The sequence below is a fragment of the Trichosurus vulpecula genome, chromosome 6 (assembly GCF_011100635.1).
Source record: "Trichosurus vulpecula isolate mTriVul1 chromosome 6, mTriVul1.pri, whole genome shotgun sequence".
Taxonomy (NCBI): domain Eukaryota; kingdom Metazoa; phylum Chordata; class Mammalia; order Diprotodontia; family Phalangeridae; genus Trichosurus; species Trichosurus vulpecula.
Window position 1 is genome coordinate 83,116,695 of NC_050578.1, and position 26,688 is coordinate 83,143,382.

The 26,688-nt window shown below is 37.7% G+C and overlaps 1 protein-coding gene and 1 pseudogene across 1 annotated transcript in view; one reads left to right on the top strand and one right to left on the bottom strand.

Moving 5' to 3' along the window:
• Nucleotides 1-26,688, bottom strand: part of TLL1 (tolloid like 1) — a 332,054-nt gene that overhangs the window by 29,248 nt on the left and 276,118 nt on the right. Inside the window, exon 18 of the mRNA XM_036763870.1 lies at nt 7,562-7,689. Coding sequence (XP_036619765.1) covers nt 7,562-7,689 — 128 coding nt within the window. The remainder of the gene's footprint in view (nt 1-7,561; nt 7,690-26,688) is intronic.
• LOC118853226 lies at nt 7,701-12,661 on the top strand (annotated as a pseudogene).

The window sequence follows — 26,688 nt, forward strand, 5'->3', positions numbered from 1 at the left end:
AAAGCAAACACTTTTGAAAAGGGACAGGGTCAAGGGAGAAAACTAAATAAAGGGGGACAGTATAGGTTGGAGGGAAACATAGTCTTTTACAACATGACTGTTATGGAAGTGTTTTGCCTAATGATACACGTGTGGCCTATGTTGAATTGCTTGCCTTCTCAAGGAGGGTTGGTGGGAAGGGAAGAAGGGAGAGAATTTGGAACTCAAATTTCTAAAAACAAATGCTCAAAAAAAGTTGTTCTTACATGAAACCGGAAAATAAGATATACAAGCAATAGGGTATAGAAATCTATCTTGCCCTATGAGAAAGTAAGGGGAAAGGGGAAAGGGGATGCGGGAGGGGAGTGGGGTGACAGAAGGGAGGGCTGACTGGGGAATGGGGCAATCAGAATATATGCCATCTTGGGGTGGGGTTGAGGATAGAAATGGGGAGAAAATGTATAACTCAAAATCTTGTGGAAATCAATGCTGAAAACCAAAAATATTAAATAATAATCAAAATATTAAATAAATAATAAATTAACTATTAAATAACATTAAATAATAAAGATTAAATAATAAAATATATTAAATAAATAATAATCAGAACAGGAAAAAAGCAATGTCTTTAGCACGATGATTAAGGGGACATGGTATAAATTAAAGCAACATTTTTATGTACACATAAGTGAATAAGTCTGCTTCTTCAGCAACTTAACTTCATCATTGTCATACTTATAACAACAATAGCAGCAGCAACAACAAGAAAACAATCATAATGATAACTAACATTTTTATAAAGCCTATGTGCCAGGCACTGTGCTAAGCAATTTATAAATGTTATCTGAACTGATCCTTAGAACAGCCCTGGGAGGTAAATGCTATTATTGTGCCCATTATACAGATTAGGAAACTGAGGGAAACAGAGGTTATGTGGCTTACTTTAGGTCACAAAGCTAGTAAGTATCTGAAGCTGAATTTGACCTTAGATCTTCCTGACTCCAAGCCAGTGCCCTATGCACTCCATGACCAAATAAAACACACTGCAATTATTTCATTGTTTCACAAGGTGTTATTACTACTGTAAGTGGTACAAACCAATGCTTAATATCCCTAAAAAGTACATAAAATAAATTCATTTTCTTCTTCATCATCATCATCACCATCATTATCCTCCTCTTCTTGCCCTTTCCTAGGCAGCACAGTGTAGTAGTAAGAACATCGGGTTTCGAGTTAGAGGAAATGGGATCAAAACCCAGCTCTGGGAGCACCTGTGTCACCTTGGGGACATTATTCTCCCATCTCTGACCCCAAGTTTCTCATTTATAAAATGAGTAGGTGAGAACAACTCTGAGGTACCTTATTACTCTTTCCACAAATAAGGAATATTTTTAAGAAGTTTTGGGAGAAGGTTTTGATATATTTCTGAAACTACCTCATACCCATCCAGCACCTCATTAATTAACTGAAAAGTAAATTGTAATAAAAGCAAGATTATGTGTTTGCACTCTCTGTGCTGATGGTTTTAAAAGTGACCCCAAAACTCCCATGACCACAGTAGTTTTAGATCTCACAATAACTTTTCCATTGTTGTGGCAAGTTGTTTTATTTTTATTTGAGCTGGATCCCAAGTTGTACATGAAGATGCTGATCTCAGAAGTGAGTACTGCTACTACTACCACTACTACTATTAAGTAAAGACGTTCGTGTTAAACTATTAAGAGTATTTCTTCCACTTGTAGCTAATTTTTTGTTCAGTTGTGTCTGACTCTTGGTGAACCCATCTGGGGTTTTCTTGGCAGACATACTGGAGTGCTTTACCATTTTAGCATTTCCTCCTCTGGTTCATTTTTCAGATGAGACAAAGAGAGTTAAGTGACTTGCCCAGGGTCATACAGCTACTTAAATGTCTGAGGCCAGATTTGAACTCAGGAAGATGAATCTTCTTGAGTTTAGGCTTGACACTTTCCACTGTGCCACCTGGTTGCCCTTGTAGCTCTTTTATCTAATGCCTAATAATGCACAATGTAAGAGTTGCTTAAACAAATAAACAACTTTTCATGTATATATGCACAGATGAAATGCTTATCTGGTTCCTTTGCTTTCAATATTTGAAAAGACATATTCAGATGATAAGTAAGCTACAGCTACAGAATATTACTAACAATGATTTTCACCTAAGCATGGGTATACAAGACATAATGCAAGAAGTGTATATTCAGAAAAAAGACATGAGCAACCAACAACAAGGATAGGGGATGAACAGTAGCTGTATTGGCCCCCATTACAGATAGATAGAAAGTGATAGCAAGAGCAAGAGTGTCAGATTATAAGAAAGAGAGTGAGAGATACAGAGCAAGGGAGAATGAGAGATCCAGAGCTACAGCCAGAGAAGGAGAGATTGAGAGCATTTATTTATATTTTCTGGGCACCATACTAAAAGCTGAGGATATAAATATAAACAAAAAGATGGTCCCCTACACCCAAGAATCTTTTATTCTAATGGGAGAAGACAATACATGAAGGATAATTGGAAAGCAGGGGCCTCAGTAAAGAGGAAAAAAATGGCACCCACATAGGAGCTAGGCTCTTGGGGAGGAGGTGGAAAAATCTGGAGATTGAGGAGTAGAACTGAGATTGAAGTTAATATATCCTGGATACTTCATAAAACGGTGGTTTAGGTCAAGGTCTCACCAACATGAAGAGAGGGCAGCAATAAATACCCATTAAATGTTAAAAGCCCCAGAAAAGCCTCTAGTTTTTTGGGTTTAACTTCTATGGAAAATTTATGGGAAGATATAGGAAGAAATTATATAGAATAAGAAAGTATGCAAAATTTGAGAGCCACATAACTGTAAAGAGTACCCACACATCAATGAATCCAATGAAGTCCATGTGTTTCCTCTGGTGATAAAGAATATTCAAACTACATTTATTGTTTACTGAGAAAGAAAGAACAAATGAGAAGTTTGTCTCTATCTCTTTCCCTGCTTAAAAAATGTTAATCTTTGAGATCTCTAGATTTACATGTAAACTGTTAAATTCTAAATGATATTTTACAGTTTGCTTAGAACTTCACTTCTTTACATTTATGGAAGAAAGCACTTAGTATCTCAACAATAAAGTCTTCAATCCAAAATTTCCAGTCTATCTAATTTATTCACACCCAAGTTCAAAGAAGGGATATGAAAGGTTCTAAGTCAGTCTCAGATAATTAGAAGTGGTGTGAGGATATATAAAATAAACCATGTGATAATCTGGGGAAAATATAGTCCAACCAGTAGACAAATGTCTGTATTTGTGTCCCTAGGCAAGTCATATTTTCACTAAACTCAGTTTTCTTATAGCAAAAATAAAAGAACCAACTGGGTTAAATGATTCCTCAGAGAGGCAACTTGGTGTAATAGAGGGCCAGCCTTGCAATTAAAAAAAGATCTGGATTCAAGTCCTGCCTCAATCCATGACTCTCCCTCATGGCATATATCCAAATCCAAAGCCACCCCTTGTTTTTTCCCACACAATGTCTCCTGCATTCATCCCCTTCCCTATACTCACCTGACTAAGACTATACTTTAGATCCTTCCCACCTCTCATTGCAATAGCCCCTTCCATCAGTCCCTTTTCCACTTTCTAACTCATCCTCCACATATAGCTGCCAAAGTGATTTCCCTAATGTGAAGGTTTGGTCGTGACACTCACTGTAGTTACCTGTATGATCAAATATAAACTTTTCTGTTTTTAACGACCTTCACAGCCAAGCTCTGACCTACCTTTCTAGGATTCTTGTACATTGTATGTTATTAGTCTTCTTCATGTACCTTGGGTTTTGCTTCTCAAATGCCACAACTCTGTGTCTCCACTGGCTGGTCTCCATCACTAAAAAGAATCCCCTTCTTACTTAAAGGAGGCTAGATGCCATGTTCCTCTGTGAGTGTTCTAGTTCTTAGAAGCCTTCTTGACCTAATAAACTCTGGGAACTTCTAACACTTCTACATTTAAAAAGGAAGTTTTTGAGACTATGGGATGTCTTCATAATAAAACTCCTGCCAGGTTTCAGTGCTTGTTGTTGAGGGAAGGACAATAAATTCAGCTAGTACGATCAGAGAGAAGCTTGAACAGGAACTTAGCTTCGTGATCTCTCAAGGCCACTTAGTCTGGAGCTCATGGTACCAGCAACTTGGACCAGGCTAGATACACATGAACAGTCTACAATCATCATAATGAATGTTCAAAAAGTAGAAAAGGGAAGAGAGAATAAAAAAGTCCATCCTCCATCTTGAATTCAGGCATCTTGATAATTCTCTCAGGGTTAACTCAGGAGATTTGCTTAAAAAACTTGAAGCCAGAAAGACTTGAGTTCAGGTTCTTTCTCTCTCTCTCCACATATTGTCTCTATGACCCTGGGATAGTCATTTAAACTCTCAGTGTTTGGGCTATTATCTAAGATCATAAATTTCACAGAAGGTGCCAATCTGCACTGATAAAGGCAATTTCCTCACCTGTGGGTTACTTTTACCAGTAAAATCACAAGTCGGGTGCCAATCTCTATTCTATTTTAAGAATATGTCTCTACATCCAGTTTTCTCTGAATTAACTATAAATTCCTCTTAGAATATATTATACCACTGGTTATTCCCATTGTGGTTAGATGCCTTATACCTTGTCAGATTCAATGTCTGAAGTTGCTCTGTAACTGAATAGATAGTCATGGGAATATTTACTGGAGCTATGATTGAACTGACATGCACAATCCCCATATGGGGGAACTCCTTTTACCAATGCAATTAAACTTTCCCTCTTCAACTTTTTTTTCTACATAAAATTTAAAAAGTTGCCCAGAGCACTGAAGGGTTAACTGATTTACTGAGGGTCCCACAACCACTGTGTGTGGAAGGATATGAACCCAAATCTTCCTGACTTTAAGTCTTACTCTATCACTACCACACATGGACTCACCTTTTAGCTTATAGCATTTGACATTCTCAGGTACTATCTCATCTAAGTACTCCTAACGAGGCTCAACCCTGTTTAACTTCTGAAACAGAAGCATGATGAGATTGGTGTGACCGTAGACATTCAGTTGATATTCTTTCCAAATAGGAATGTGATTTTATAATGCCCCATCCTGTGGGGCAATAGTAATTCTCTGGACCATGCTTCTGGCTATTTTGATCAGCATTGAGGGGCATTGTCTATGAAAATATTTAGGATAGGATCTTTAGTTTCTGCAGCTGACTATCCACTATGCCTTTTAAAAACATATTCCAATGACCACCTTCCTCTATAACCCACGATAGTATCTAATAGGTTTCAGCATTAGTTACTCTTGAGGCCAGTCTACATCCCTCACACCTTTATTTCCTTATCTGTAAAATAGAGGTAATCACTTTTTCCACCACTTGGTAATAGTCCAACTAACTTTAAACATAAGATAACAATATTAGGATAGCGACTTTGTCCTATGACTGTTGCTAGTTGGATTCCACAGAGTATAATGAGAAATAAGTATACTAATAAGAGACTGGAAAGGGTCCATATATTTCTCTCATTACCTCACTAGCTACATTCAGGTGTCTTGTTAACCCAGGCCATCTGTCTAATCATCTCCAATGAGCCCAGGACAAAGTAAAACAGGAATGAACATTATTATTAGTATTAGCAATAATAATAATATTAAATAGTGCTTAAAGTTTGTAAAATGTTTTGCCATATATTTTCTGATATGATCCTCACAACAACCCTGTGAAGTAGATGGAATTATTATCCTTATTTTACAGATGAGACTACTGAGGATAAGAAATATGAACTGATTTACTCAGGGTCACAGGGCTAGGAGATGTCTATGGAAGGATGTACAAATGCTGCCAGAACAACCATTATATAAAAATATACAACAGAAAGAAACTAAAATAAAGCAGCACTCCTCTTATAATGAGAGAGAAATCACTAAAGAAGAAAATCCAGTATTTAGTATAATTTCATGTTTTTATTTTTTTATTTTTAAACTCTGCCACCTCTTAGGCTTATGTTCCCTTAGGATAAACAAGTCCATTTCCTTTAATACTGCCTCATAAGTTTTACAATGCTTTAAAGTCAACTTTGTGACACTTATGAACATTATTTAAGCTTTTTCAATATTCTCCAAAGCCACGTACTCTAGAAAAGGCCTGACCAATGGAAAATATAATAGGACGATAACTTTATCCTTCTACATGTTAGACTCCCACTGCTCACTCTTTTAACAACAGCATTACACTTTTGATTAATGTGAACCATTATGACTCCTTAATCCTTTCCCCATTGTTCTCATATATGAGTAGTTATACCCCAAGCCTCAGGTTGCAGGCAACTTAATGGCCATCCACTGCACCTCATTCTATTAGTAAGAAGCCAGTCTATAGTATATTCACAGCAAGTGGATATACAGTCTTTATGGAAGACTTCTACTTAGAGGGAAACCCCTGCCACCCCCTCAGGATGGCTCTTTTTACTTCTGGAAACTCTAATTGAAAGGAAAGTTTTCCTTGCATCAAACCTAAATTGGCTTCTTTAGAAGTCCCACATATTACTTCTAGTTCTAGAGTCACCCAAAAGAACAAGTCAAATCCCCTATCCTCAGCACTCAGCTCTCATGTTCCCACTAGGTCTTCTTTTCTCCATGTCAAATACTCCTGTTTTCCAATGGCATGATCTCAAAGCAAACACAATGCTCCAGATGTGGCCTGACTAGATGAGCAGGACAATAACCTCTTGGGTCAGCATTTAGTCACAGGCTCATGGAACCATTGGTTCACAGATCTAGCAATGGAAAGGAACTTGAACTTCTAGATCACCCATTCCAGCTCCTCTAACATATACACATACGTACATGCATACATACACACATGTATATTCGTATATGTACATATGTGTATAGATGCCTATCTATATCACAGGCTCATGGAATGACTGTATCACCAATTTAGCCATGGAAGGGAACTTCTAGGTCACCCATTCCAAGTCATGTGTGTTTGTGCATGTTTGCGTATTTATTTCCACATGTGTATTTTCCATAGAAACTAAGGCTCAGAGAGCTTAACTGACCTGCCCAAAGTCAAGTGTCAGCACCAGGGAAGCTTTCTGTAGGCCTTACTTACACGGAATAGTGTGACAAATATAATTTACTCACTATTCCTTAAACGAAAAGCACAAGCAGTGTGTTTCCAGATCTACTGCATTCATAGAGATTATCATTAAGATTATTTAATCTCTCAACACTTCAGTTATTTTCTCTTGTTTAAATTTCTTACCTGCTATATTTTACTATAAAATTTTCCTATGACTGCTACAGTAAAGCATGTAATTTTGCATCCTCAATAGATTTTTTAATGAGGATAAAACATTATTGGAGACAACATGATGTTTGAATGCAACCCAGTGATTGTTATCATCTTAACTCAGGATCTGAGTGACATTTTCATGAACACAGGCAAGCAGGATAAAAATGTTTCCCATCCACCTGAATTAATTTTCTTGTGTCAATTATGAAAGGAATATCCATTTGATCTACTTAGAAAAGAGGGAGCAAGTTGAGGTTACTCACTAGTTTTACTCGGTGTCCAGGAGTGGCACTGATTTCCCATGTACATTCCTTCCTACTCGGATACTTGTCTGGCCAGTTTGGACTGGTAATGACTCCATTTGGACTGTGAATCTTCTGCTCACACTCAGCTGTACCAACAATGACAACATCAGTTAGTCTGGGAACATATTCTAATGCACAGTCAGAAAACAAGCAGAATTTTTTTCAAAAAAAACACTGTCTTGTAGAATGAAAATGACTTTCAGGAATCTAATCATCTCTTCAGTCCCTATTATTACAGTCTTTAATTTCACAAACTCATTGAGAGTGATTAGGTGGCATTTATTTTCTTGATAACATCAAATTAACCATATTGATCAGGAGTCAGATAAATTCCTAAAAGGAAAGGAATTTAAAGCCTACTTAAAACTCTTATATCTTTAGTAAAGCTCTTAGCAGAGTAAAATATAGAACAAACAAGAAAATCAACATATAAGTGTATATAAGACAAAAAGGAATAAACCCATTTCAGTTTATTAATTAGTAGAATAATAGATGATTTATATATTGGAATGAGAGACAGTTTGTATACAGTTTTCCTAAAAGATATATTATTCATCCTATACCTCTCCAGTTTTCAACCAAATTATATTAGTATAAATAGATTAAGTAATATTTTAAACCAAGTTGTTCAACTCAGAGCCAGATACGTGAGCTAAATTATTCATGAGAGGTGTGTGTCAGGTGTGTGTGTGGGGTGAACAAACATTTATATAGCACCTACTATGTGCCAGGTACTGTGCTAAGTATTTTACAAATATTATTATCTCATTCATTCACAACAACCCTGTAAGGTAGGTGTTGTTATTATCACCAATTTACAGTTGAGGAAACTGAGGCAAACAGAGGTTAAGTGACTTGCCCAGGGCCCCACAGCTAGTCAATGTCTAAGACTGGATTTGACTGCGTATCTTCCTGACAATAGGGGCAGGACTCTATCCATAGCACCACCTCTCTGTGGCAATTCATTTATATTGTGCTGCATAGTTACAAAGCATTTTCCATACCTTATCTAAATTTATTTAAAATGATACATATCTAAATAGTGATGCATTATCTAAATAAAGGCAAAACTAATGGGAACAATAGTACTGTAGTTAATTTTTTTTCTTTTTCCTTTTGTATGGGGAAAGGGGAGAAGGAAGACTGATTATAATGATGTTGAAAAATCCCACTAAGGAAGCTCCCACTACCAATACATATTGGGCACTTTGAGCCTTAGATAGGTTACTAGAGCAATGATAGGTTAAACGGCATGCCAAGGGTTACAGAGTACATGTCAAAGGTGGCACTTAAACCCAGGTATTGCTAACTCTGAGACCAGTTCTCTGTCCACTATATAATGCTGCTTTTCCCAAAAATGAACAATTGAATGAATTAATAAATTAAAAATAAATTACTAAGTTCTTACTACATCCAGAAACAGTGCTGTAAATATAAATAAGCAAGTTTAGTATGACATCTAATTATCCCAGACAATTCACATACTAAAAGGCAACAGCAACAAACTTTATAGCATATACTGATTGCTAAACATTTGTTGTTCTTGTTGTGGTGGTTGTTGTTATTGCTGTCTTCACTGAAGAACTTCGCATGTACTTTTTATGCAGAGTGAGCTATAACAATAAAACATTAAAATAGTGTAGGCTTTATAGGAATATTGTTTTTATAGTAATGTTGATGTTTATGTATCATTTTAAAGCTTATGAAGCACACTCTATACTTCAGCTCATTTGCACCTTGCCACATTATTGTCAGGCTATTATACTTACTCACAGAGGAGGAAACTGAGGATCTGAGATGTTAAACAGACTTGCCCATGGTCACATTGCTAGTAATTGTCAGGAAAGGGATGGTACCCAGATCTTCCTGGCTCTATCGATTATATCTTGTTACCTCTCAAAGTTGGTCTGTCAGAATAGTTTTAGTGCTAAAGAGGTAAAGCTGACTTTTTAATATTTACATACAGATTCTTAATCAGAAAAATACTTCAAAATATTTCTTGCATCCATCCAAAAGAAAACTGTCAATAAAATGCAAACCTAATGAAAAATTTTCTCCCTTAAAAAAATTGGGAAGATGTTTCTACTTTCCTTGATAATATTCTAGAATGGATTATTTATATTTAAAAGTTTGCCTGTGAATACTAACAGTAGTAACATGTGCTAACTATAAGTGAGCATATATTCATTAAGTATAAGTCATTCAGGTTTATTCTCACTGAGTGCTTTTATGGGAATACTAGTTATGTTGAAAAATAAGAGAAACTTCTCAGATATGGTATATCATTTGATCTCTACAAAGTATTGCACTAAGTTTCTCACAATATCATAGTAGACAAGATGGAGAACTAAAGATCAATGATAAATCCTTGCAGAATTTTGAATTTGTTGGCCAATGAGACTCTAGGAGCCTTGACTGATGGAGCAATATGAACCTGGAGAAAAGTCTTCAAAAAAGTGTGAGAGGGCTCTTTCCTTGACCCAGTTTTGTTCAACATTTTTATCAATGACTTCGGTGAATGAATAAATAGCATACTTATCAAATTTGTAGGTGACAGAAAGCTGATATAACTACTATGAGGATTCTGATCCACAGGATCCCTACAAGCTGGAGTTCAAAAACATATAGGGATAAACGTAAAAACCTACACTTAGGTTCGATAAATTAGCAACAACAAAAAAAATAAGATAGAGGAGAAATGATTAGAAAGTAGTGCCTGGAGGGGAAGAGCCAAGATGGTGGAGTAAAAGCTGGCACTTGCCAGAGCTCTCCCCAAACCCTTCCAAATACCTGTAAAAAATTACTCTAAACAAATTCGAGAGCTGCGGGACACACAAAAAGACAGAGTGAAATAGATCTCCAGCCCAAGACAACCTGGAAGGTCGACAAGCTGAGAGAGGAGTGCAGTCCAGCACAGGCTGCACCAGCACAAACCTGGCCCCAGCAAACCCAGAGCAGGTCTCAGGGGACTGAATTATTGGCAACTATGGTGGTTTCCAGACTTCTCAGCTCACAAATGCCAGACAACTTAGAAGGTCAGTAAAAAAGGGCTGTTGGACCTGGGTGAGAGAGGAGTGCAGTCTAGTCCCAGCCCAACCATAGCCCCAACCCCAGCAAACCAGGAGCAGGCCTTAGGAGTGACTGAATCAGTGGTGGTGGCGGTGGTAGCAGCAGCTGCTTCTGGAGTAGTCAGGCCATGTAAGGTACAGGGATTGAACAACTGGTCAGAAGGATATTATAGGAGTCTCTTTGCTAGCACTAAAGCAGAACTCTGTTGCTTTGCCAATACTTGGATATGGGTCACAGTCCTGGGTGGCAGTGTAGTAACTTAGAAGAGTACTGGCATAGCAGAGCTTGTGGCAGCAGTGAAGATGGACACCTCTTCACAGTTCCAGGGCAGAAAAGAATGCTTGTGGTCACTCACAGACCAGACCACAGGCCAGGAGAGAAAAATATTTCCTCTTAGGTCATACCACCAGAACTGAACTGAAAACTTACAGGTACCTGGAAGTATCTCTGAAAACAGCTGCACAAAACCCCTAAAGCTTGGGACTGTACACCTTCCACAATGGAAGCAAAGACCTATCTTAACAAAGAATTTAAAAGTCAAGTACTAGGCTGGGAAAATGAGTCAATAGTGGGGAAAAAACTCAGAATCTTATACTTTGGTGACAAGAAAGACAAGAAGATATCAAAGTCAAAGCTCCTACATCCAAAGCCTCCAAGAAAAATATTAATTAGTCTCAGGCCATGGAAGAACTCCAAAAGGATTTTGAAAATCAAGTAAGAAAAGTAAAAAAAGCAGGGGTAGCAATCCTAATCTCAGACAAAGCAAAAGCAAAGATAGATCTAAGTAAAAGAGATAAGGAAGGACATTATATCCTGCTAAAAGGCACCATAGATAATGAGAAAATATCATTTTTTTTAACATATATGCACCAAGTGGTATAGCATGTAAATTCTTAGAGGAGAAGTTAAGGGAATTACAGGTAGAAACAGACAGAAAAACTATACTAGTGGGGGACCTCAACCTCCCCCTTTCTGAACTTGATAAATCTAACCTCAAAATAAAAAAGAAAGAAGTTAAGGAGGTGAATAGAATTTTAGAAAAGGCAGATATGATAGACCTCTGGAGAAAACTAAAATGGGATAAAAAGGAATATACTTTTTTCTCGGTGGTACGTGGCACATACTCAAAAACTGACCATGTACTAGGGCATAAAAATCTCACAATCCAGTGTAGAAAGGCAGAAGTAGTCAATTCATCCTTTTCAGATCATGATGCAATAAAAATTATTTGTAATAAAAGACCATGGAAAACTAAACTAAAAATTAATTGGAAACTAAATAATCTTATGCTAAAGAATGAGTGGGCCATTCCAAGAAGGAACGGCACTGGAAGCCTTACTACAAGCTGACCTGGGAGGAGAAAAAGTAGTTCAATGAGAAGCAGAGCCAGGTGGCATCCCGGGTTCGAGCCAATATGTCTGCCAAAGGCCACCCTGTTGCCCCCTACAATACAACCCAGTTCCTGATGGATGACCATGATCAGGAGGAGCCGGACCTCAAAACTGGCCTCTACTTGAAGCCGGTGGTGGCCAAGTCAGACTATACGAGTGATGAGGACTTCTTGGAGGAGACAGGGGAGGAGGATGGGGGCACTGATGGGATGGGGGGGGGGACATGGAAGTGAGTTTCTCCAGCTGGACTTCTCCAAGATCTATGAATGGTACCATGCGGAGAGCCTCCAGAACATGAGCAAGCAGGAATTGATCAAAGAATATATGGAGCTGGAGAAGCATCTCTCCAGGATGGAGGACGAGAACAACTGGCTGCATTTGGAGAGCAAGAAGTTTGGGGAGGACTCCCGGGTAAGAGAACTAGAGCTGGAGCTGGATAGGCTAAAAGCCGAGAATCTCCAGTTGTTGAAAGGGAATGAACTGCACAGATAGCAGGAGAGAGCGCCTCTTTCCAAGTTTGGAGACTAGTCAAACTTTTGGGGGGAGGGGAGAAAGGGACTTTTTATGGTGATGGAATGTAACATTATATGCATGTGTATATGACAGTGAACCTTTTTATGACATAATCAAAAAGAAAAACCCCATGGCTTTGTATTGTTTTAAAATTTTAGCTATAATATGGTGGTTTTTTCCCTGTTCTTTAATTATGTGAATCTGAGGGGTTGCTTTTCTTGTTCTCCTTTCTAGAAGAGATGAATGTGTATTTTTTGGATGTTAGTAAATTTGACTCAAATTATAATGCATTTTTCTGTTTAACAAAAAAAAAGGGAAAAAACCCTCAAAACAGGGAGTTGTAAGGTGGCCAAATCTGAAAACCATTAAATCCATTCTATAGTTACAATAAATTTAATATTTATAAATGTAGAAAAAAAAGATTGAGTGGGCCAAAGAACAAATCATAGAGACAATTAATAACTTCATTCAAGAGAATGACAATAATGAGACAACATACCAAAACTTATGGGATGCAGCAAAATCAGTTCTTAGGGGAAGTTTTATATCTCTAAATGCTTACATAAATAAAATAGAGAAAAAGGAGATCAATGAATTGGGCATTTAACTGAAAAAGCTAAAAAAAGAACAACTTGAAAACCCCCGACTAAACACCAAATTACAAATACTGAAAAACCAAAGGAGAGATTAATAAAATTGAAATCAAGAAAACTATTAAATGAATAAATAAAACTAATAGCTGATTTATGAAGAAACCAATAAAATTGATAAACCTTTGGTCAATTTGATTAAAAAAAGAAAGAAGAAAACCAAATTACCAGTATCAAAAATGAAAAGGGTGAATTCACCTTCAATAAAGAGGAAATTAAAACAATAATTAGGAATTATTTGGCCCAACTGAATGCCCATAAATTTGACAACCTTGGGAAGACGGACGAATATTAACAAAAATTTAAATTACTCAGGTTAACAGAAGAGGAAGTAAAACACCTAAATAACCCCATCTCAGAAAAAGAAATTGAGCAAGCCATCAATGAACTCCCTAGGAAAAAATCTCCAGGGCCAGATGGTTTTACATGTGAATTCTATCAAACATTTAAAGAACAGTTAATTCCTATACTTTATAGACTACTTGGGAAAATAGGTGAAGGAGTCCTACCAAATTCTTTTTATGACACACATATGGTACCAATACCCAAACCAGAAAGAGTCGAAACAGAGAAAGAAAATTATAGACCAATTTCCCTAATGAATATTGATGCAAAAATTTTAAATTAAATATTAGCAAAAAGATTGCAGCAACTTATCACGAGAATAATACACTATGACCGGGTAGGATTTATTCCAGGAATGCAAGGCTGGGTTCAATATTAGGAAAACTATCAGCATAAATGATTATATCAACGACAAAACTAGCAGAAACCATATAATCATCTCAATAGATGCAGAAAAAGTCTTTGAGAAAATAAACACCCATTCCTATTAAAAACACTAGAAAGCATAGGAATAAACAGAGACTTCCTTAAAATTATAAATAGCATCTACCTAAAACCTTCAACAAGCATTATTTGTAAAGTGGATAAGCTACATGCATTCCCAATAAGATCGGGGTGAAACAAGGATGTCCATTATCATCCCCATTATTCAATTTGGTACTAGAAACGTTAGCTGTAGCAATAAGAGAAGAAAAAGAAATTGAAGGAATTAGAACAGGCAAAGAAGAAACTGAATTATCACTTTCTGCAGATGATATGATGATTTACTGAGAGAATCCTAGAAAATCAAGTAAAAAACTACTTGAAATAATAAACAACTTTAGCAAAGTTGCAGGATATAAAATAAACCCACATAAATCCTCGACATTGCTATATATTACTAACAAAGCCCAACAGCAAGAATAGAAAGAAATTCCATTTAAAGTTACTGTGGACACTATAAAATACTGCCAAGATATAAATACTGCCAAGATAAACCCAGGGCCTATATGAACATAATTACTAAACACTTTTCACACCAAATAAAGTCAGATCTAAATAAATGGAAAAACATCAGTTGCTCGAGGTTAGACTGGCTTAATATAATAAAAATGACAATTTTACCTAAATTAATTTACTTATTCAGTGTCACATCAATTGAACTACCAAAAATTATTTTTGCAGAGCTGGATAAAAAATAACAAAATTAATCTGGAAGAATAAAAAGTACAGAATATCAAGAGAATTAATGAAAAGAAATGCTAGGGAAGGTGGCCTAGCCACACCAGATATTAAACTGTACTTTAAAGCAGCAGTCATCAAAACTACTTAGTACTGGCTAAGAAACAGAGAGGTGGATCAGTGGAATAGGTTAGGTACACAAGACACAGTAGTCAATAACTACAGCAAGCTCTTTGATAAACCCAAAGAATCCAGTTTCTGGGCTAACAATTCAGTATTTCACAAAAACTGCTAGGAAAATTGGAAAATGGTATGGCAGAAACTGGGTATAGACCAATATCTTACACCGTATACCAAAATAAAGTCAAAATGGGTTCATGATTTAGGAATAAAGGCTGATACTATAAGCAATTTAGGGGAACAAGGAATAGTTTACCTATCATATTTATGGGAAAGGAAAGAATTCATGACCCAACAAGAGATAAAGAGCACTACAAAACGCCAAATGGATAATTTTGATTATGTTAAATTGAAGAGTTTTTGTATAAACAAAGCCAATGCAACCAAGATAAGGAGGGAAGCAGAAAATTGGGAGAAAATCGTTACAACCAGTGTCTCCAACAAAGGCTTCATCTCTAAAATATACAAGGAACTGAGTCAAATTTATAGGAATACATGTCATTCCCCAATTGAGAAATGGTCAAAGGATATGAACACACAGTTTTCAGAGGAAGAAATTAAAGATATCTATAGGCATATGAAAAAATGCTCTAAATCACTATTGATTAGAGAAATGCAATTCAAAACAATTCTTAGGTACCACATCTCTCCTATGAGACTGCCTAACATGACAAAACAGGAAAATGATAATTGATGGAGAAGATGTGGGAAAATTGAAACACTGTTACATTGCTGGTGGAGTTGTGACCTGATCCAGCCATTCTGTAGAGCAATTTGAAAGCCCAAAGTGCTATAAAAATATGCATACACTTTGACCCAGCATTTCCATATTCCAATACCATTTCTACGTCTGTATCCCAAATTGATTACACAAGTGGGAAAAGGATCCATATGTACAAAAATATTTATAACAGCTCTCTTTGTGGTAGCAAACAACTGGAAATTAAGGTGATGCCCTTCAATTGGGGAATGGCTAAACAAGTTGTGGTATATGAATGTAATGGAATACTATTGTGCTCTAAGAAATGGGGAAGATACGAACTTCATAATAACCTGGAAAGACTTCCATGATATGATTCTGAGTCAGTGGAGCAGAACCAGGAGAACATTGTACACAACCACAGACATTGATTCTGTGATGACTAACACTTGGCTCTTCTGAGCAATACAAAGTTCAAAGACAACTCCAAAGGACTCATGATGGAAAGAGTTATCTACCTAGAGAAAGAACTATGGAGTCTGAATGCAGATTGAGGCAAACTATTTGCTCTCCTTTTTTTTTTTTTTTGGTTTCGTTTCTTCTTTCTCGTAATTCATTCCATTGGTCATAATTCTTCTTTACAACTTGACTATTGTGTAAATAAGTTTAATGTGAAGCTATACATAGAAGATATACTAGAATCCATGCCATTTTGGGGGGTAGGGGAGGGTGGGGAAGAAAATCTGTAACTCAAAAACATGTAGAATTGAGTGTTGTAAACTAAAGATAAAAAAGCATAATTAAAAAAAAAGCACAATTGGCCTAATGGAAAAGGAGGTCCAAAAGCTCACTGAAGAAAATAATTCCTTAAAAGTTAGAAAGGATCAAATAGAAGCTAATGACTATGAGAAATCATGAAATTACAAAACAAAATCAAAAGAATGAAAAAATGGATGACAATGCGAAATATCTCATTGGAAAAACAACTGACCTGGAAAATAGATCCAGGAGAGATAATTTAAAAATTGTTGGACTACCTGAAGGCCATGATCAAAAGAACAAAAACAAGAGCCTCGACATCATCTTTCAATAAATGATCAAGGAAAACTGCCCTTATATTCTAGAACTGCAGGGTAAAATAGAAATTGAAAGAATCCACTGATCACCTCTTGAAAGAGATCCCAAAAGGAAAACTCCCAGGAATATTACAGCCAAATTTCAGAGTACTTTAGTCAAGGAGAAAATACGGCATGCATTCAGAAAAATAAAAACAAGTATTATGGCAACTCAGTCATTATAACACAAGATTTACAGCTTCTACATTTAGGGATCAGAGGACTTGGTATATGATATTCCAGAGCTCAAAGGAGCTAGTATTAAAACCATGAATCACCTACCCATTCAATGAAATAGAGGACTTTCAAGCATTCTTTATGAAAAGACCAGAGCTGAATAGAAAATTTGACTGTCAAATACAAGACTCAAGAGAAGCATGAAAAGGTAAACAGGAAAGAGAAACAATAAGCGACTTATTAAAACTGAACTGTTTACATTCCTACATGGAAAGATGATATTTGTAACTCATGAGACCTTTCTTATTATTAGGGTAGTTAGAGGGAATAAATATATGTGTATGTATACATATACATAGATAGACAGATAGAGGGCCAGGTGTGAGTTGAATATGAAAGGAAGATAATTAAAAAATAAAATTAAGGTGTAAGAAAGAAATATAATGGGAGAAGGAGAAAGGGAGAGGTAGAATGGAATAAATTATCTAACCTAAAAGAGGCAAGAAAAAGCTTCTACAGTGGAAGGTAAGAGGGGAAGGTGAGAAGAAATGAGTGAATCTTATTCTCATCAGAATTGGCTTAAGAAGGGAATAACATACACACTCAAATAGGTATGGAAATCTATCTTACACTTAAGGGAAGTAGGGGGTAAGGGGATAAAATAGGATGGGGTGATAGGAAGGAGGGCAGACTGGGGGAGGGGGTAATCAGAAGCAAACATTTTTGAGAAGGGACAGGGTGAAACAACATGACTGTTAGGGAAGTGCTCTGCATGACCACACATGTATAACCTATATCTAATTGCTTTCCTTTGCAGTGAGGGAGGGTAGGGAAGGAGGAAGGGTAAGAATTTGGAACTCAAAGTTTTTAAAATGAACGTTAAAAATTTTTTTTTACATGTAACTGAGAAATAATATACACAGGCAATGGGTTATAGAAATCTATCTTATCCTTCAGGAAAATAGAAGGGGAAAGGGATAAGAGAAGAGGAAAGGGGGTGGTGGTGATAGAAGGGAGGACAGAATGGGGGAAGGGGTAATCAGAAGTAAAATACTTTTGAGAATGGACAGGGTGAAAGGAGAGAGAGAATAGAATAAACAGGGGTAGGGGGAATAGGATAGGGGGAAATATAGTTAGCAATATTAACTGTGAAAAAAATTTTGAAGCAAGCTTCTCTGACAAAGGCCTCATTTTTCTAACATATAGATAACTGTGTCAAATTTATAAAAATAAGAGCCATTCCCCAATTGATAAATGATCAAAAGATACAATCAGTTTTCAGATGAAGTAATTAAAGCTATTTCTAGCCATATAAAAAAATGTTCTAACTCACTATTGATTGGAGAAATGAAAGTTAAAACAATTCTGGGATACTGCCTTAGACCTAGTAGATTAGATAATAGGATAGAAAAAGTTAATGACAAATGTTGACGGGGATGTGGGAAAAATGAGACATTAATGTAATGTTGTCAGAGATTTGAATTGGTTAAACCATTCCATAGAGCAATTTGGAACCATGCCCAAAGGGCTATAAAACCATGCATACTCCTTGTACTAGCAATGCAACTACTAGGTCCGTATCACAAAAGAGTCATTATAACACAAGATTTACAGCTTCTACATTTAGGGATCAGGGGACTTGGTATATGAAAGGAAAAAGACATATATATATATATATGTCTGTGTGTGTGTGTATGTCTGTGTGTGTGTGTGTATACACACACAAAAATATTTATAGCAGCTCTTTTCCGGTGTTAAAGAATTGGAAACTGAGGGAATGCACTTCAATTGGAGAATGGCTGAATAAGTTGCGGTATGTAATTGTGATGGAATACTATTGCACTAAAAGAAATGCTGTCAGAAAAATCTAGAAAGACCTACATGGGTTGAGGAAAAGTGAAATGTTAATGGATACAAAGTAACAACAATATTGTAGGATGATCAGCTGTGAATGACTTAGCTATTCTCAGCAATACAATGATCCATGACAACTCTGAAGGACTTAGGATGAAAATACTATCCATCTCCAGAGAAAGAACCAATGGTGTCTGAATACAGACTGAATCATACTCTAATAGTAGTACAGTACTGAATTACTATCATAAATTCGGGACACAAAGGTTTACATGCAATGAGATATATTGATTCTATTTGTAAGTAACAGGACAATCACTGATACATTTCACTGACTCAAATTTGGCAGTAGGACTTTCAAAAATAACTGCTATGCTTGGAAAATAATATTTTTAACTTGCCTCTAGTAGTAGAAAGACTCTTGCATCTGTACAATAAAAAGGTTTGTGATTCTTGTTTCTGAACAGACTATAGTTACTTTAATGTTGTTTTATTGCTTGCATTATATAATTTGTAAATTAGGACATAGAAATAGTCACATAAAATAAAAGGACCTCAAAAATTCATTTTAAAGACCCTAAGGATTTTGTTGTACAATAATATAAAATACATCCAAAAAACCTCAGTGGATCTTGGTCTGGACCGATAGTACTACAGTAAAAAAGAGGAAAATATTAATCCTACTATTCTATGTTTTGACTGGACCATATCTGGAATATTGTATCCATATTTAAAGAGGGACACTGATAAGATAAAATGTGTCTATACGTACTGTTAGTCTGACTATGTGTAGCAACAATCTGGCTAGCAGCTACTGTGGCTATGTAAAACCAACAACAACCAGCACACAGAAGGCTGCTAACACAGGCTCTTTCATCTGCTTTATTAAGGAAAGTAACTTTAAGGGGTTAACAATCTCACTTTAATCACACATACAAATAAACTCACATAGTTCAGGAGGAAAAGCCAGCACCCTGAACTTCAGAACAAATACAAATAGAAATTACAAACATCAACAGACAGACCTTGTCTGATTCAAATCACAAGTCATAGTTACCAGGAAAGCATCAACATCTGGGTTGACAAGTTAGAGGGCTCTTAATGATGGCTGCCCAGCATCTCTACAAGTCACACTCCATTCTTTCAGTGAGTGAAAGCCTCCAAATAAAACATCTGGCTTTCTTCAAATCTGGGGCAGGGCCTCTTAACAAAGGCTGCCCAGATTCTCCACATCAACACACCTCCATGAGTGAGCCCCAGACAAAATGCTAACTTCTGAGTATTTATACTCTGTTCAGGGCTCAAAGGATTCACACCTAATCAGCAAAAGGGTGTGTTCCTGGAGCTTTGCACCTAGGAAGACTTAATCAATGGCACTTAATTAATTTAGCATTCTAAAACAGTAAAAAAGTCCCACCTTAATTACCAATACACTCCACCCCTTTCCAGGATACTTGGCTTTACATAATCTAACTAGCCAACAAATAAAAGCATTATACATTGTGATCCAATCAATCAGGGAACTAAAACATATCATTCACAACTAAATAAAACATATCATTCAGTGTCATTCCCCAAACACTTGTTTTCAATACAACATGATCCATGCCTAAGTCACAGCAAATATCAATCTTCTTTAGTAAATACAAAGTTTCCAAGTAAAGTCCTTCCTGAGGGTGTGTCCTTCTCCCCACACTGCTGTTGCAAGCTTCTCCCTGGAACCCTCAGGTTCTGCTGGTATCGAGTTAATATGCTGGCAGCCACCATCTGCTTCTTCTCTCTCCTCACCAGCCACCCCCACCAAACCTGGACAAAAACCATTCTCCACTCCTGTTTCAAAACTTCATATACAATGTAATCTTAAGACATTCACTCTTCCAACACAGTCCTCCAGAGCCACGCTTATCAATTCAAACCATTGCTCCAGCTATTCACACATCCCCCAAGCCTCGTCTTGTTCTCCTCCCACAGGCTCCACTCCAGCCTGTCTCCTCTGGAGTGCTATTGGGGTAGGGAGAAGGAAGGAGAGGTTAACTCCCAGGACCCCTGCTCTGGGCTCCTGGGAAACCACTCCTGTCACTGATACTTGCATGTTCTCCCTCAGATCTCTGGGGATCCACAGAACCATAGCCACCACAGGTACAAGAAGCCCAATAACTGGGAAACATTCAACCACTATCTCAGTACCCCAAAACTCCATACTTTCCTTTTAGTCTGCAGATCCTGCATGACTACACCATTCCATAACAACATATTAACATATTAATTCAGACAGAGCAGAAGACTGCTTGTATAAGAACTTTGGAAAGGTGAGAGCAGTGAGCTGCCTTTGAGGAAGTGAGACTACAAGCAGATGGTGGCTGCTAACATAATGAATGCCTGAGTGAGAACTTTGGAAAGGTGAGAGCCATGAGCTGCCCTGGAGCCCACTTTGGTGAGGTGAGTGCAAAGGTGAACCGCCTACATGGATCGCGATTCCAGAAGAAGCCAGGAGAGGCCAACTGGAGCTGGAATACTAGAAACCCAGGAGCCTGGAATTCAGCCCTGGGGCAAGACTGAAACTTTGCAGCAAGGGCTGAGTGTGCTTTTTTGCTGCCTAACCTGGGACTGTTTGGGATTCAGGAAGGAGGGGAGGAGTTGTTTATGGTGGGTGGGGGGAAGTGCCTTGGACCTCCAAGGACTCCACCCTGTTGTCTTTGTTGCCGAGACACCCCTCAGGACTTGGAAGTGGGGGACTGGAACAGAGTGGAAAGAACAGACCCCCCCAAGAAAACTACTTGGCTTTTTTTGTTTGCTTTAGGACTTTACTAATTAAAACATGCCAGTACCTGAGGGTGCCAGAAGGAAGCCTGCAAAGGCAGTGTGGGGAGAAGGATACATCCCCTAGAACTTTATTTTCACTCTTTTTTTCATTGGGACTTTGCTAATTAAAGTATGCCTGTGCCTGAAGGTACTGGGAGGAAACCTGCAACACTAGTGTGGGGAGAAGGAACCACCCTTAAGAAGGACTTTACTTGGACACTCTGTATTGACTAAAGAGATTGACTTGTTTTGACCTAGGGGTGGATGGCATATTGTAAAACAAGTATTTTGTGGTTGATACTGAATGATATGTTTTGTTATAGTTCCCTGATTGATTGGGGCACAATATGTAATGCCTCTAATTGTTCCAGGATCCATAGTTATTTAGATTATGTAAAGCCAAGTATCCTGGAAAGGGGTGGAGATGTATCAGTAATTAAGGTGGGGTTTTCTTTTACTGTTTTCTCTTTTATCACTTATTTAATCAAGTGCCCTTGAACAGTCTGGCCTTTCTTTCTTTGATTAAATTAGGAGTCTTTGATGACCTCCTTGCCTCAAGGGAAAGCCTGGTTCATATGGGTTTGAGTCACATTTTTGACTCCAGAGGCTTTTAGGCCACATGGGTTTGAGTCAATATTTGTGACACTTTTAGGTCACGTGGAAGAGTCGCATGTTGTGACGGCCTTTGACCCTGAACAGAATACATAAACCCAGAGGTTGGCATTTTCCCCTGGGGCTCTCACTCACTGGAAGAGCGGCACATGACTCTGGGAAAGCCATTATAAATGCTCCCCCCCACCAGCTTTGCTAACCTAGGTGCTGGTTTGTATTTGGTCTATTTACATTGTGTATGTTTGTAATTTGTATTTGCTCTGAAGTTCAGGTTGCTGACTTTTCCTCCTGAACTAAGTAAATGATATATGTATGTCTGATTAAACTGAGACTGTTAACCCCTTAAAGTTACTTTTCTTAGTAAAGCAGATCAAAAGAACCTATGCTGGCAGCTCCTGTATGCTGGGTTATTGATCTTACACCCCTATAGCAGCTGCGAGCTACACTGTTGACACATCATATCTCTTTCTGGGCTTAAAAAATTCAATGACCTTCCATAGGAAAAAAAGAACTCCTTTGTCTCCACAATCTGGTTAAAATCTAACTTTCAACCTTATTTTACATTAGTTCCTTTCAAACATTATACAGCTAAAAAAGAATTAGTGTTCTAATTTTCCCACATCTCCTCCAACATTTATCATTTTCCTGTTTTGTCATGTTAGCCAATCCAATAGGTGTGATGTGGTACCTCAGAGTAGTTTTGATGTGCAATTCTCTAACCAATAGTGATTTAGAGCATTTTTTCATATGATTATAGATAGCTTTAATTTCTCCCTCTGAAAACTGCCTGTTTCATATCCTTTGACCATTTATCAATTGGGGATTGAGTTGTTTTCTTATAAATTTCACTCAGTTGTCTATATATTTTAGAAATGAGGCCTTTATCAAATACATGAGTTGCAAAAATTCTCAGTTTTCTGTTTCCCTCTTAATCTTGCTTGCATAGGGTTTGTACAAAAGCTGTTCAATTTAATGTAATCAAAATTATCCATTTTACTTTTCATAATGTTCTTTATCTCTTGTTTGGTCATAAGTTCCTCCATTCTACTTAAATCTGTCAGATAAACTATTCCTTGCCCCCCTAATTTGCTTATACTATCCTGCCTTTATATCTATATCATGTACCCATTTGGACTTGATTTTGGTATACTGGGTCAGACATTGGCCTATGCCCAGTTTCTACCATACTATTCTCTAGTTTTCCCAGCCGTTTTTGTCAAATAGTGAGTTTTTATCCCATAAGCTGGGGTCTTTGGGTGTATCAAACAGTAGATTGCTATAGTCATGGACTGCTGTGTCTCGTGTATCTAACCTGTTCCACTGATCTACCACTTTATTTCACAGCCAGTACCAAGTAGTTTTGATGACTGGTGCTCTATAATACAATTTAAGACCTAGTATGGGTAGGCCACCTTTCCTAGCCTTTCTTTTCATTGATTCCCTTGATATTCTGGACTCAGTTGCTCATTGTTAGGCTGAGCTAATATAATAATTACCTAAATTAATTTACTTATTCAGTGCCACACCAACAGAACTACAAAAAATTATTTTACAGAGCTGGATAAAATAATAACAAAATTTATCTGGAAGAATAAGTGGCCCAGAATATCTATGGAATTAATAAAAAGAAATGCTAGGGGAGGGCGGAGCCAAGATGGCAGCTGGAAAGCAGGGACAAGCATGAGCTCCCCGCCAAGTCCCTCCAAAAACCTATAAAAATGGCTCTGAACCAATTCTAGAACTGCAGAACCCACAAAGTGGCAGAGGGAAGCAGGGCTCTAGTCCAGGACAGCCTGGATAGTCTCTGGGTAAGGTCTATCCCACTCGGAGCTGGGAGTGGAGGGGAGCAGAGGGGAGGGGAGTGGAGCAGAGCCGAGAGTGGGCAGCGTGGACCAACCAGACCAGGAGCTGGGTGGAGCATGCCCTAGCACCCTGAATCAGTGAGCTGCAGCAGTTAACAGACTTCTCAACCCACAAACACCAAAGACAACAGAGTAGGTTAGTGGGAAAAGCTGCTGGGCACGGGGATAGAGTTTGTGGTTCAGCCACTGCCCCAGGGGCAGCGGAGGTGGGGCAGTTACAGAACTACAGCTGCAGTTGCTTCTGGCCCCCGGCCCACCTGGTGGGAGGAATTAAGTGGCGGATCAGAGCAGGAGTGAAGAGCCTGCTGAAGATCTAAGTCCAGTCCGGGTTGGGGGTTCTTGGGGAAGGAGGAGTGGTGGTGTGGCAGCGCATCCGCCCAAGCTTGGAACATAGAACTCTTTAGTCTACAAGCAGTCATACCCCGCTGAAAAACTCAAGGGTCAAGTAAGTTGGCTGGGAACATGGCCAGGCAGCAAAAATGCACCCAGATTTAGTCTCAGACTCTGGAATCCTTCTTTGCTGACAAAGAAGAACAAAACATACAGCCAGAAGAAGTCAACAAAGTCATAGAGCCTACAACAAAAACCTCCAAGAAAAACATGAACCGGTCTCAGGCCATGGAAGAGCTCAAAAAGGATTTGGAAAAGCAAGTTAGAGAAGTAGAGGAAAAATTGGGAAGAGAAATGAGAAGGATGCGAGAAAACCATGAAAAACAAGTCAATGACTTGCTAAAGGAAACCCAAAAAAATACTGAAAAATATACTGAAGAAAACAACACCTTAAAAAATAGACTAACTCAAATGGCAAAAGAGCTCCAAAAAGCCAATGAGGAGAAGAATGCCTTGAAAGGCAGAATTAGCCAAATGGAAAAGGAGGTCCAAAAGACCACTGAAGAAAATATTACCTTAAAAATGAGATTGGAGCAAGTGGAAGCCAGTGACTTTATGAGAAATCAAGATATTGTAAAACAGAACCAAAGGAATGGAAAAATGGAAGACAATGTGAAATATCTCATTGGAAAAACCACTGACCTGGAAAATAGATCCAGGAGAGATAATTTAAAAATTATTGGACTACCTGAAAGCCATGATCAAAAAAAGAGCCTAGATATCATCTTTCAAGAAATTATCAAGGAGAACTGCCCTGATATTCTAGAGCCACAGGGCAAAATAGAAATTGAAAGAATCCATCGATCGCCTCCTCAAATAGATCCCAAAAAGAAATCTCCCAGGAATATTGTCGCCAAATTCCAGAGTTTCCAGGTCAAGGAGAAAATATTGCAAGCAGCCAGAAAGAAACAACTTGAGTATTGTGGAAACCTAATCAGAATAACCCAAGATCTAGCAGCTTCTACATTAAGAGATCGAAGGGTTTGGAATACAATACTCCGGAGGTCAATGGAGCTAGGATTAAAACCAAGAATCACCTACCCAGCAAAACTGAGTATCATGCTCCAAGGCAAAATATGGATTTTCAATAAAATACACAACTTTCAAGCTTTCTCAGTGAAAATACTAGAGCTGAATAGAAAATTTGACTTTCAAACACAAGAATCAAGAGAAACATGAAAAGGTAATCAAGAAAAAGAACAAGAAAAAGAAATTGCAAGGGACTTGCTAAAGTGGAACTGTTTTGTTTACATATCTACATGGAAAGATGATGTGTATGATTCATGAGACCTCAGTATTAGGGTAGCTGAAGGGAATATGCATGTGTGTGTGTGTGTGTGTGTGTGTGTATGTATATATGTATATATATATATATATATACATATACACACACATATATACATATATATGTATATATACACACATATATATACATATATATGTATATGTGAGTGTGTATGTATGCATATGTGTATGTGTATATACATATATATATATATATATATATATATATATATATATATAGAGAGAGAGAGAGAGAGAGAGAGAGAGAGAGAGAGAGAGAGAGAGCAGGCAGAGGGTGAGCTGTAGATGAATAAGGGATGCGAGAGGAATATATTGAGAGAGGGAGATAGGGAGAGATAGAATGGGGTAAATTATCTCGCATAAAAGTGGAAAGAAAAAGCAGTTCTGTAGGAAGAGAAGAGAAGGCCGTTGAGGGGGAATGAGTAAATCTTGCCCTCATCAGATTTGACCTGAAGAGGGAATACCATACATACTCAGTTGGGTATTTTACCCCACAGGAAAGAAGGAAGAGGAAGATAAAAAAAGGGGGGATGATAGAAGGGAGGGCAGATAGGGGTGAAGGCAATCAAAAACAAATACTTTTGAAAAAGGGACAGGATCAAGGGAGAAAATTCAATAAAGGGGCATAGGTTAGGAAGAAGCAAAATATAGTTAGTCTTTCACAACATGAGTATTGTGGAAGGGTTATACATAATGATATGCATGTGGCCCATGTTGAATTGCTTGACATCTTAGGGAGGGTGGGTGGGAAGGGAGGAGGGGAGAGAATTTGGAACTCAAAGTTTTAAAAAATAGATGTACAAAAACAAAAAAGTTTTTGCATGCAACTAGAAAATAAGATACACAGGCAATGGGGCATAGAAATTTATCTTGCCCTACAAGAAAGGAAGGGAAAAGGGGATGGGAGGGGAGTGGGGTGACAGAAGGGAGGGCTGATTGGGGAACAGGGCAACCAGAAT